This window comes from Trichomycterus rosablanca, chromosome 16 (genome assembly GCF_030014385.1).
Source record: "Trichomycterus rosablanca isolate fTriRos1 chromosome 16, fTriRos1.hap1, whole genome shotgun sequence".
Classification (NCBI taxonomy): domain Eukaryota; kingdom Metazoa; phylum Chordata; class Actinopteri; order Siluriformes; family Trichomycteridae; genus Trichomycterus; species Trichomycterus rosablanca.
Window position 1 is genome coordinate 10,416,103 of NC_086003.1, and position 13,371 is coordinate 10,429,473.

Below are 13,371 nucleotides of genomic sequence, written 5' to 3' on the forward strand. Positions count from 1 at the left end.
TACATAAGAAGCAAAATAAACTCTTTAGATAACTTTTTAGATATGTTTTTGTACTTATAATGTTTGTCAATTATTAAAATGATACCGCCTCACAGTAAGAAGGGCCTTGGTCCGGTTTCTCGGCTGGGCGACCAGGGTCCTTTCTGGAGTTTTTATGTGCTCCACGTGTGGGTTTCCTCTTGGTGCCCTGGTTTCCTTCCACAAGTCCAAAAACAGACAGTCAGGCCTGGTGCAGTGCTACTAAAACCGTGATGGGCGTTTCCTTTTGCTCAATAAATTGGACCCACCGCGACCCTGACCAAGATGAATCGGTGGTAAAACACATAGTAATTGAATGAATGAACCAATGAATAAACGATACATTATTTTGCATATACTGTTTAAGCTTTTTTAAAAGTACATTGTTTAATTAATTAAAACAATGAATTCTGTGTATTGCATATTCAACTCACAACACATACTGGACGCTTAGATAAATCTTACTTAACTCCGAAAAGCTTCATGAATAATGCTAAAAGTAAGTGTTTCTTTAAGAGCGGAAGCGGTGACTGAAACTCTTTTGTCCAACCCCCAACACTCATTGAGTGTGTCAATCAGCGCGGCGCCCTTTGATGTTCGTGGCTACCCGTCCTGTCTACAACTCAAAAGCATTATTTGTTGCTGCCGGGGCTACATTACCTCGTCTTTTTTGTTTTTGTCTTTCTATATCTCATAACCTTTTCTGAAAGCACATCCAACAATACAAACAAAAGTTTTTAACAGAAAAAAGCAGTGTTTTTTTACAAAGCATAAAATGCCACAACTCAATAGCGGAGGAGGAGATGATCTAGGAGCCAACGATGAAATGATTGCCTTTAAGGACGAAGGGGAACAAGAGGAGAAAATACAAGAAAATGCGTTTACTGAGCGGGACTTGGCCGATCTAAAGTCGTCTTTGGTGAACGAATCGGAAATCAGCCAGAACTCGCCGGTATGTGTGCTCTCATTTGTGTTTATACTATTTTACGTGTTTGTGCTGTTGTGCTTACAAAGAAAATAATATTTTTAAACCTTGCTATGTAACAGTTACTCAACCCCTGCATAATGTTGCTAATCTAAAAACCTACTGCTAGTCTGGATAAACTAAATTTGTGATCAAACTACTGTGAACACAATCACGAAACGTATTGTTCTTCAGCTTGAATGTGTTATTTAAAAACCACCCAAAGATGTGTTAAGTGTGTGCTACTTTTGGGGAAAGCTAAGGAGCTGTTACAAAACCTGAAAGAAAAGATCATTTTACTGCACCAAGGTGCAATGGGTATACGAGGATTTCCAAGAAGTTCCAAACTTATGGTGCAACAGCAAACCTGTCTGGTTACGGAAAAAGAAATCGTCTCAGGACAATGAAGAATTATTTATATGTATGCAACATACAGGATAAACTGATGAAGGCTAGGTGAAATGTGTCAGTGACAGGCATAAGAAGATCACTTATGAAGCAAGGACTTTGTTGCCGAACTCTACAGTACATGCCTTTCTTGACCAAGAAAGACCAGAAGGGGTTGACTGAAATATGCCAGCAGGAATCCGTATAGGCAGCTGAGTTCTGGCACACAGTTGTATGGATTGACAAATTAAAACTGAAACTGTTTGGCCATAGAGATCAGTAGTTTGTCTGGCACAAGAAAGGTAAAGCTTATGACCAGAAGAATACTATTTCCACAATCTAGCTTGGAGGTGAATTGTTGCTGATGTGGTGCAGTCTTGACCGTGTGACTGGCATAATGGATTTACAGAAATACTAAGACATTTTGAGGAGAAATAAAAGCCATCAAGCGTCAGTGAGACAGTAGCTTTTGCTTCAAAACAATGGGCAAAGATTTTAAGAAGACATGTCAGAAGCTTGTTAGCACTTACTGAATGAGTTTATCACAGGTTATTAAGGCGAAAGGATGTTCCACCAAGTACTTAGGTGGGGGTTGAATAATGGTGCACACAGACATTTGTCAAAAGAATTTTTTTTTTTAATTACACTTAAAATTATATTAGCTTAAAATATGTTAAAATTTCTTGTGTATATATATATATATATATATATATATATATATATATATATATAGTGGGGTCAAAAAGTATTTAGTCAGCCACTGATTGTGCAGGTTCTCCTACTTAGAAAGATGAGAGAGGTCTGTAATTTTCATCATAGGTACACTTCAACTATGAGAGACAAAATGAGGGGGAAAAAAATCCAGGAAATCACATTGTAGGATTTTTAAAGAATTTATTCGTAAATTATGGTGGAAAATAAGTATTTGGTCAATAACAAACAAGCAAGATTTCTGGCTCTCACAGACCTGTAACTTATTCTTTAAGAAGCTCTTCTGTTCTCCACTCGTTACCTGTATTAATGGCACCTGTTTGACCTCGTTATCTGTATAAAAGACACCTGTCTACAGCCTCAAACAGTCAGACTCCAAACTCAACCATGGCCAAGACCAAAGAGCTGTCGAAGGACACCAGGAAGAAAATTGTAGACCTGCACCAGGCTGAGAAGAGTAAATCTACAATAGGCAAGCAGGTTGGTGTGAATAAATCAACTGTGGGAGCAATTGTAAGAAAATGGAAGACATACAAGACCATTGATAATCTCCCTTGGGGTCAAGATCTCATCCCGTGGGGTCAAAATGATCATGACAACGGTGAGCAAAAATCCCAGAACTACACAGAGGGACCTGATGAATGACCTGCAGAGAGCTGGGACCAAAGTAACAAAGGCTACCATCAGTAAACACACTACGCCGAGAGGGACTCAAATCCTGCAGTACCAGGCATGTCCCCCTGCTTAAGCCAGTACATGTCCAGGCCCGTCTGAAGTTTGCCAGAGAGCATATGGATGATCCAGAAGAGGATTGGGAGAATATCATGTGGTCAGATGAAACCAAAATGGAACTTTTTGGTAAAAACTCAACTCGTCGTGTTTGGAGGAAGAAGAACCCAAGAACACCATACCTACTGTAAAGCATGGGGGTGGAAACATCATGCTTTGGGGCTGTTTTTCTGCAAAGGGGAGAGGACGACTGATCCGTGTTAGGGGAAGAATGAACAGGGCCATGTATCGTGAGATTTTAAGCCAAAACCTCCTTCCATCAGTGAGAGCATTGAAGATGGAACGTGGCTGGGTCTTCCAGCATGACAATGATCCCAAACACACCGCTCGGGCAACGAAGGAGTGGCTCCGTAAAAAGCATTTCAAGGTCCTGGAGTGGCCTAGCCAGTCTCCAGACCTCAACCCCATAGAAAATTTGTGGAGTCCGTGTTGCCCAGCGACAGCCCCAAAACATCACTGCTCTAGAGGAGATCTGCATGGAGGAATGGGCCAAAATACCAGCTACAGTGTGTGCAAACCTGGTGAAGACTTACAGGAAACGTTTGACCTCTGTCATTGCCAACAAAGGTTATGTTACAAAGTATTGAGTTGAACTTTTGTTATTGACCAAATACTTATTTTCCACCATAATTTACAAATAAATTCTTTAAAAATCCTACAATGTGATTTCCTGGATTTTTTTTTCTCATTTTGTCTCTCATAGTTGAGGTGTACCTATGATGAAAATTACAGACCTCTCTCATCTTTCTAAGTAGGAGAACCTGCACAATCAGTGGCTGACTAAATACTTTTTGGCCCCACTGTATATACAAGAAATTTAGGGGGGTTAATTATTTCTGATAGCAACTATATGTATTTAATTTTTCTTCCTTCTTTTCAGTTGTCTTAGTTGATGATGATGGTACAAGGTGTTGTATATGTACTGTAACTTAATGAAGTTGATTTCTATTTCTACCAAATAGGTGCAGGTAGTTAGAACAGGACAGCAGGACGAACTGAGAGTATACGAGGAGAAACACAGGGAGCATTTGCAACATCTTGATGATGGTGAGTGTATTCTAGTTGGAACATTAAAGTAATAGCACTTAATACTATCTAATATAAAATTAAATGCAGTCAACATTTTATAAAGATATATTTTTTGTATTACTGCTCTTCAATGTGTGTTGTTTATCTTCCTTGGCGGGGGGAGGGGGAAATGTTAGTAATGTTGTTTTAACATAGTATGTTGTTTCCACCGCTGATTATATAACGTTCTTTAACATACAGTACGTGGTTTTTTATATGATACTAAATCAAAAGCTAGCTTCCTTAAGCTGGTTAGGGTATATTTTATACATGTCATTTTGGTAATACTGTAGTTCTTATAATTATTTAACCGTTTATTAACATATTTGTAATTGTTGCGAAATTCTTCTCTTACTGATCATTAATCTTAAATAGCTAGCTAGCTTTTTCAATTTTTTTTCTTTTCTTTTTTTAGTCTCAAAGCCTCAAGATGGTGGGATGTACAAAGCGCCAACGTACACTGGATACCCATTTTTAATGTTGCCAGATACTTACCTTCCAAATGGACCAGTGTCACCATCTGTAAGTTACTTTTTGTCTTTGTTCTGTATAACAATGATTGCAACAGTCTGGTCAAGTAAAGACATCTAACAGGATATTGTACCTATAAAGTAAAGAAAGGTAGGTCAGGGCTTCAAAATGGTTACAGTAATTATAGACATAGCATTATCAAAAAAAAAACCACAAGAAATACATTTTATGAAATTTTAGGATTACCATAATTTTGGACTGCTGAAAGCAGCCAAATAAACTGGTTGTTGGACTTTTTTTTATTTTATTTTTTTAATGCATTTTCTCCCCATTTTCCTCCCGATTTAGCGCACTCAATTTTGTCTTCCGCTGCTGATAGATGCCAGATTGCATCCAAGGTGAGCAGGTCACTGTACACGCCTCTTTCGACACGTGCACAGCCCTCCTCTTCTCGCCTATGCATTTTGCACAGGCGTCTCTTCCGCCAATCAGGGTCCTTACACAGCGTATGAAGACCCACCCACCCACACATAGTCCGGCCCCCACCCTGCAGATACGGTGGCCAATTAGAATCTGCTGCAGGCACTGCCAATTATGCCCGCTAGATGCCGCCCAGCCGACTGGTGGCAACACCGAGTTTCGAACCAGGGAATATCTCGCTTTGTTATCCCTTTTTAAAAAACTTCCTATTTCTTTATTTAAAAAACTTATTGTAAATGGGTAAACATCTGCAGTATTTCTAGTGAACAACTGTTATTGTTATTTCATAGTGTTTGTCTTGTTTTCTTGTTTGTTTATGTTCACAGTATGTACATTGATGTATATATTTATTTTTGACTGGGAGGACATACAGTAGAGTTGAAAACTCTTATTTTAACTTATTTTAAATGGAATTAATTAAATAACTACATATAATTGATTGAGTTAGAATAGACAGACCTATGTTTAATAAATGTTAGCCTTGTTAAATCTAAACTTAACCAAAACTTTTACAGCAATGTGAAAGTGGCCCAAAGGTATCAACAAGCAGCACACTTCCCTGTCATCAAAATAAATTAAGAAAGGAATAATAAGGAAAGAAATATCAGCATGGTTTGAAGCTTTGGGACATTAGTGAACTACAGTTAAGGGTCATTAGCTTTAAATGGACTAAACTAAAAATAGTGGTGAATTTTCCCAGAGGTGGATGGCCTACCAGAGTTCTTCCAGCAACTCATCAGTGACTCATTCAGAATCACAAAAGAACCCAGATAAATATTTTAGGAATGCAGGCCTTACTTGCTTAATGTCAGTGTTTTGATTGTAAACGAAAGAGACTGTACAAAATAGTGTAAACGAGAGATTGTCAGAGTAAAAACAATGCTACCCAAAATTTATATTAAGCAAATGTGTCTTCAGATTGCTTAAAACACCCCCAATACATTAGTAATACTGTTTTAATAAGTTTAAAATACAAAAAAGACATGAGTTTCATCTGGAGTAAAGGTATTACAACATTGCACTTTGAACATTATGCTACCCAGTCAAATATGGTTGTGGTAATGTGATGTTGTGGAAATGTTTTGCTGCTTAATGTCCTGGGTGACCTGCCATTGACAGAACTGACAAAGTCTTGAATTGTTCAATCTACCTGAAACTCCTGAAGGAAAATGTCCAGTCAACAGTTTGTAATTTGACTGTAATTTGTGTTGAGCAACAAGACATAAGTAATGTTTTGGGGATGCTTATTTAAAATTCTGACTTGAACCCCATGGAGCTGTAAAATTCCAAACATGCTGTTCAGGTTTCTCTGGTGTGCCTAAATTTAAGCAATTATGCACAGTGGAGCATGCCTAAATTGCACAACAGTGATGTGATTGATTTTCAGTTATAATTATTGTTTGGTTGCAGTTGTTGCTAGTTACACATTCATTTCTTAAAAGGAGCAATTTCTTTTTTTTACATGGGTTATATAGGGTTTATATGACATTTTTCTTTTAACATGCAAAATTATTTTAAAACCTTTTTGTGTAGCAAAAAATAGACAGCCAGCAGGGATACCTTGTATAGAACTGAATTTACACAATTTTCCATTAGTATTCATTCTTACCAAAACAGTTAAAAGGAAAGATGGCCTATTTTGTCTCCATCCTTAGTCTATAGTTCCTTACAAAGGTTATACTTTACTATACAACACCAAATCAGAAAAACTTGGAACTGTATGAACCATTTACTTTGACTTTTATGTCATTGCAGACAGTATGAACCCAAGAAATGTTATGTTTTGACTGGTCAACTTCTTTTCCCTTGTTAACAAACTATTCCTGCATTGTTGGCCTGCAATACATTCCAAAATGTGATATAATATTTGTCAAATTTGTAATATATTCTTTCTCACAACACTTAAAAGACGCTTTGGCACTACGGATATTAAGCGAGTGTTTGTTGTAATTTTTTCCCGTTCTTTCTGCCAACACGGTTTAATGTGTGCAACATTACAGGGTTCACAGAGATGTATATTATTTTTGCCAAGGGCACTAACACAACCCAATACCACAACATATCCTGGCAATTTAACCTCAATACTAGCCCTAAATTTCCCCTGTACCAACTTTTTTTTAACTTGTTGCAGGCCTGAAATGCAGAAATGGATGTATATTAACAAATGAAATATGACCAGACAAAACATGAAATATATTGGGTACACTCTCTCTGCAATAAAATAAAGATGTACTCCATTTTTTGTATTTTTCATACTGTCCCAATTTTCGTCTGATTTGGGGTTGTACAAAGCATATATTTGATCTTATTACAGATGTGCTTTACAGACAATACAAACACATCTTATACTGTTTAAGTATTATATGGTCGTGTGCTTGCTCATGTCGTAGTAGGGCTAGCCAAACAATTATTTATTTACTTAAGTAAACTTTTTTTTTGCTGATCATTGTGCCATTATAATGTAAGAATGTATATATACTTATAAACAAATTTTTTTGACAAAATTACATTTTTAGTATTAGCATTAGCATTAGTTATGTTCTGCTTTAGTAAGTGTGTTTACACATTAAAAACTTTATTTATTAATGATTGTCATTTTTTTGAATGTGTGGGAGTAATCACTAAAGCAGATGTGGTCACACGTCTTATTACAGTAACTGTGGTTTGATTAAAAGGTATGGGGTTTTTCTGAAAAAAATCATGAGGGGATATTTCTTTGAAGATCATATTGAAACTAAAACATTCCACTTGCCCTTGCAAATTTGTTAGAATCTTTAGGTCTTTAGAATACGCTAGAGTACACTGTATATTATACTGCTCAGGTTTCATCATAATATGTGTTAATGTGGGCAGTATACAACTAGTATTTTAATTATAAAATTGTTATATTTGGCTTGATAGGCAGTCCAGCAGGAATGAGCATGCTGCCTAAAGTTTAACTGAATGTATGAATTAAATTATCAATTTAGGAGCTATATGCTGTTACACACCCATTTAAAACAAAATTAGCTTTTCACTTAATCTATGATAAGAAAAAAAAGGGAAGGGTAAAAATGTTTAAAATGGTTCTCCAGTTTGTTTTTGTTTTGCTGATTTTACACAGGGTAAAAGACAAAGGCCACAATTTACTGGCAATTTTTATGTGCAGCATAACAGATACTTAGCATGAGCAAATTATTATTGCTTTTATTCTTGTATACTCTTCACTGGTAAATGTGAATCCTTAATTAAGTTAGCGGTCACAAAGGCTCAGTATTTATAAATATGGTAAAGAAAAAAAATCCTATAAAGTGTAATAAAATGTCTTTTATTACAAATCATATAATTTTTTCATGTACAGCATTTAGCAGACACCTTAATCAGTAGTGATTTACATTTCTAAATGTACAATGCAACTTGGCGGTGGTGGGGCTTAAACAGTAACATTTTATTCCTAAATTCCGTGTGTACCACTGCTCTGATATTAATCTGAGTAAAAAGCTAAGCATTTAAAAGTCAAGTTCACTTCAAGCATTTGAGCTTGAGCTGCTCATCAGAAGCTTGTGTACGTTTTCTTCCATTGTTTACCTATTATATATGTGACCATACTAAATACTATAAAATTCTGACATTCAAACTAGAGATATCTGTGATTAATTGTTTAACATATAACCAACAAAAAGCATTGATTGATTTAAACTTACAGTGGAGGTACAGGTCTCTACACAAATTAGAGCTCAGATTGCTGATTTGAGACTTATCCTCAGTGCACATGCGGTTTCACATGCATTTCTTTTAAAGACAGTGGTACCATTCTATTCTGAGGATTTTACATGAGCATTTACATTTATAGCATTTAGCAGACATGTTCCTCCAGAGCAACGTATAGTTGTAGCTAATTACATTTACATTTTCAGTATTTAGCAGACACTTATCCAAAGCGACTTACAGTACTGTGGCAGCATATTGTCTATGCAATTGAGGATTAATGGCCTTTCTCAAGGGCCCAACAGTGGAAATCTGGCAGTGGTGGGACTTGAACCAGGAACCTTTAGATTACTAGCCCTGTACCTTAACTACAACTGCCCTCAAGCTGCCCAAAATTACACTCAAGCAATTGAGGTACTTGGTACTTGTACTTTGCACGGGACACCTTAAATGGAACCCGGGAGTCTCTACTTCCTGGATTCTCTGTTACTACCTCTATGCACAAACTCTCATTTGTACATTTATACATATGCCTGTTTATATGTAAAATGTAGCATTACACACCTTGCACACTTCCCCACTGGACTGATTGTACATAGCATTGTACCTTGCACACTTCCCCACTGGACTGATTGTATATAGCATTGTACCTTGCACACTTCCCCACTGGACTGATTGTATATACTGCTATCCAACTTTGTAACTACGTATATTACGTATATTTTTAATATTTTATTTCCCAAGTAGAGCACACAGAATCTCATTGTACTTGTACAATGACAATAATTACGGTATTATGTTATGGTATTCGTATTCATATTTGGTAGTGGTGGTGCCTGAACCAGCGATCTTCTGATTATTAGTACAGTACCTTAACTGGTGAGCTACCACTGCCCTGCCCAAACAAAAAAAATGCACTAAGATTGTTTTAAAGGTGGCATGGTAGTGCAGTGGGCAGCACTGTTGCCTCACAGCAAGAAAGGCCTGGGTTTGATTTCTGGTTGGAAAACCAGGTTTTTTTCTGTGTGGAGTTTGCATCTTCATCCTGTGTCAGTGTCGGTTTTCTAACAACATGTCCCCAGTATAAAAGTAGTAAGGTATAACGTTGCTTAAAATCATGTAGTAAAAACACTACTGTTGACAGGAAACACTTTAAAATACTGACTTTATCTCTTTTCATTATTATTAGCGTCTAGCTTTTTGTTTGCTACCAACTCTGTATAAAATCTTATTCTAAATGACTAACTGGTTCTGCTCATGGTGTTTACGTTCATCTTATTGTTCTATGTTACTGCCATGTTCACATTATACTGTTTTTCATTACATAAAAACATGTTGAGATGAATTGTGTTTTATATTGTAAAGGGAAGCTGTAAGTTTTCAGTTACCGGTTGACCTATTGTTAAATGAGGTAGGCATTTGCATTCCTGATTCCAACTTAAATTTTAAAATAAAAAAAGAAGCATAACTGGCTAAGCTTGTTAAAAGTTGGCAACCAAAATCATTAAACTTTTCAGGGTTACCCATTCTACTGCCAGTGAGTGTTTATGAAGATTGCCTGGCTAGCTAGTACCCTTACTGAAAGTGTAGCTATCCATTATTGTTATAAGTTCACTATAGCAGAGTCCTTTTGTTAAAGTTTTTTTTTTATTTAAAAGACATCTACATATGTAGACATGTACCCCTTACACAAAGAGTAGTTAGGGTAGTACAGGGTAGGATATTTTAATGCTAGCCTTGTGTTAAATCATACAAAACTTGCTTAGTTTCTGCATGCCCATGCACACGTGTGCTTCCATAAATGTATATGTCTCAGATGAGAATCAGATGGGAGTGGGAATAGGCTGCTGTGATCACACCCATGATGGGTGGCCCTCACACAGCTGTAGAGGCTCCACTGGGTCTGGGCCACACTAATTCGGGATGTGTGTGGTTTTGGTTGTCCCTGTGGGAAGTGGGACAAGTTCTCCATATGTGGCGATATAGAATATTTTCTTTCTTTCTTTCTTTCTTTCTTTCTTTCTTTCTTTCTTTCTTTCTTTCTTTCTTTCTTTCTTTCTTTCTTTCTTTCTTTCTTTCTTTCTTTCTTTCTTTCTTTCTTTCTTTCTTTCTTTCGAAGCTATTGAAGTGAAACACTGCAATTCTATTAGTTCTGTTAGTTCTACAAACAGCAGACAAAAGAGACAACAAAGGCACAGACTGGCAGAGGGCAAAAACAACTCTTCGCTGCCACCGTGTATCAATGAGTTGGATGGCTGCCAATTTGGGTGAATGTCACTTGACAGTTGTAGAATGAAATGTAGTTAATTTAAAATAAATTACTAATTTTTTTAGATTTTTTTTCATGACTAGAATCTGAAATCTGAACTCATCTGACCACAGCGCACATTTTTACTGTCATTTGGTATATCTGTGATGAGCTTGGGTTGTGAGCTTGTTAGCATTCCTGCATAGTTGATATATTTCTTTCTCTTTGTCTAATAGAGATTGAGTTTACATTTCTCTATGCAGTCGTTGACTGTGTTAAGTGACAATGGTTTTCCAAAAGTGTTTCCAAGTCCATGTGGCTATATTTATCACAGTAGCATTTTCATGCAATGCCATGTGAGGGCAATCCATTGCAGGGCTTTGGATACGCCATAGTGCTCAAACATAGCCAATCATATCCATGTCCTTGTATCCACCCTGGTGATAGCATTACTAAAACCTGGGTGCACTAGCGTAATAGACCTTCCACGCCAACCGAATGCCTTTACAATATTTAGTACAATAAATGGTGAAAGATCAAAATTATTTTCTTTTTGTTAGTTTTTTTCTTTTTTGGTTTAAAGCATTTTACTGCCAGTTACTTTAATTAAGCTTAAACATACAGTTTGTATTATTAGAACGTGTTTGGCTATGTGATATTAATAACAATTTGTATGACTATGTGTCGCATGTAGTCTTTGGCAATAAAATTTGTGACATGCTATAGATTGTTATTTAGTGACATCAACACATAATTGTCAAAAGCTTGTATGTTTTTTGTTTTGTTTTGGCGCTCTTGTTTAACCACTCCACCTTAAGGGTATGCATCAGATAAAAAAGCAACTGGCGAATTGGTTTGTGTGAACACTAAACACTAAATCTCTGAGCTCTGTGGTCATCCCATATTGTCATTTAGCTGGTGTTTTTGCATATAAAATTGGTGTCACCATCAAGTCATTTTTTCTAAGGGAGAGCTTTCTTAATTTGACTGCTTGCTACCTATCAGATGTTAGGAATGTGATTTTCCATATAGCTGAGTCCCCTGTGTTCTGGGGACCAACTGGAAACATTTAACTTGCTGTAAACAAAGCTGTGTATGTGGGATTGAGAACAAACTCCTATAGATAAAAGAGAGCTAAACCTTTAAAAATAGCACAGTGATTACTTTGGTGAACATTTATCTATTTCCATTAACCGCTTTATCCCGCTCAGGGTAACATCAGGTCTGGTTCCACCTGAAAACAATGGGCCCAAGTCAGGAAATACCCTGGACAGGGCACCAGTCTAATGCAGGGCTTCGCCCCCTCCCCTGCATGCATAGACAATTATGTCTGTGTAGATGGCTGATTGGGCGATAGCACAGCTGAGATTTTTACCTAGATCTTAGTGGTGGTGGGTAGTGTAATAGAGCGCTTTGCCACCCAAACATCTGTGGTAAACATTTAGGCCATTAATATACAAATGCATTGTAAATAAATCTAAGACTTTTAATGAAAACTTCCATATCCTACCAGTGACCTAAATGTGTGCAAGCATCTACATGGGAAAACACCCAGATCTTGTACTTCTTGACACTTTTTTGTGTTTGTGGGTTTATCATAATGCTTCTAATGACAGCAACCACTGAACAGATCTGCTTTTGGAACACATTTTTAGAGTGTATAAGGTGTGTGTGTGTTTTAATTGCCATTCAGCTGTGATCAACACACATGTATGGCGTAAACACTGTGGTAACTGCTCTGCTGACATACATCTTACATCCTGTGTTCAGTGATATCAAGGGCAAGCTGTTCTACATAAGTAGAGTGAAGACGGGGCGTAGTGCGGTTAGACGAACAGCAGTCTTGTTTTTTGTATGTATATGTTAATGTGTGAGTATCTGAATTTTTGCAAGAGTGCAAATGCCTGTATGTGGAAAAGATGTTGAGGGTGGAAGTCTTATTCTCCTCTTTCTTATCTGATGAGTGAAAGGAGCGCAAACAGAATGTGTGAAGCTAAACCATGGCGGAAGGGAGCATGTAGTAAACACAGAAGTTAAAAACCACGTAGCGCACCTGGCACACCTCACTTTGAACGACTTCAAACAGTCAGACGCAGTCTTGTCTTTTAACTATTTCCCATCCACGCTGTCAAGGAACATATACCCACACACAGATAACTGGCGATGTCTCTTAACACCAAAATCTTCTGACTTTATTATGCAAGCCAAATTTATTATTAATTAAATTAATTAAAAAACAAACAATTAAGCAATTATATAAAAAAATATATATATATTCAAGCCATACTTCTTTCAGCAATAGGCTCTACCTATATGGACTTGTAGGTTTGATTTGAAAATATTTAATTCTATTGTTCTGTTCTGCAGTATTATTATTATTACAATAATTCAGTATATGTCTATTACAATTCTGTTCATATTACATAAATGTTGGGTTTGTGTAAGGTGTAAGTACAGTTGTCAGGTCTTGTGGTTTACCATGGAAAATAGAGCAAGCAAGAAGCAAGATTCAGTTACCTAAGAAAAAAAAGTAACTGCTAACATGTCA

The 13,371-nt window shown here is 36.8% G+C and overlaps 1 protein-coding gene across 3 annotated transcripts in view; it reads left to right on the plus strand.

Moving 5' to 3' along the window:
- The first annotated feature begins 793 nt into the window (after positions 1–793).
- Positions 794–13,371, plus strand: part of tcf7 (transcription factor 7) — a 55,301-nt gene continuing 42,723 nt past the window's right edge. For all 3 annotated transcript variants that reach the window (XM_063011130.1, XM_063011132.1, XM_063011131.1), the window contains exons 1-3: positions 794–970; positions 3,838–3,916; positions 4,353–4,459. In XM_063011130.1, the coding sequence (XP_062867200.1) occupies positions 794–970; positions 3,838–3,916; positions 4,353–4,459 (363 nt within the window). The remainder of the gene's footprint in view (positions 971–3,837; positions 3,917–4,352; positions 4,460–13,371) is intronic.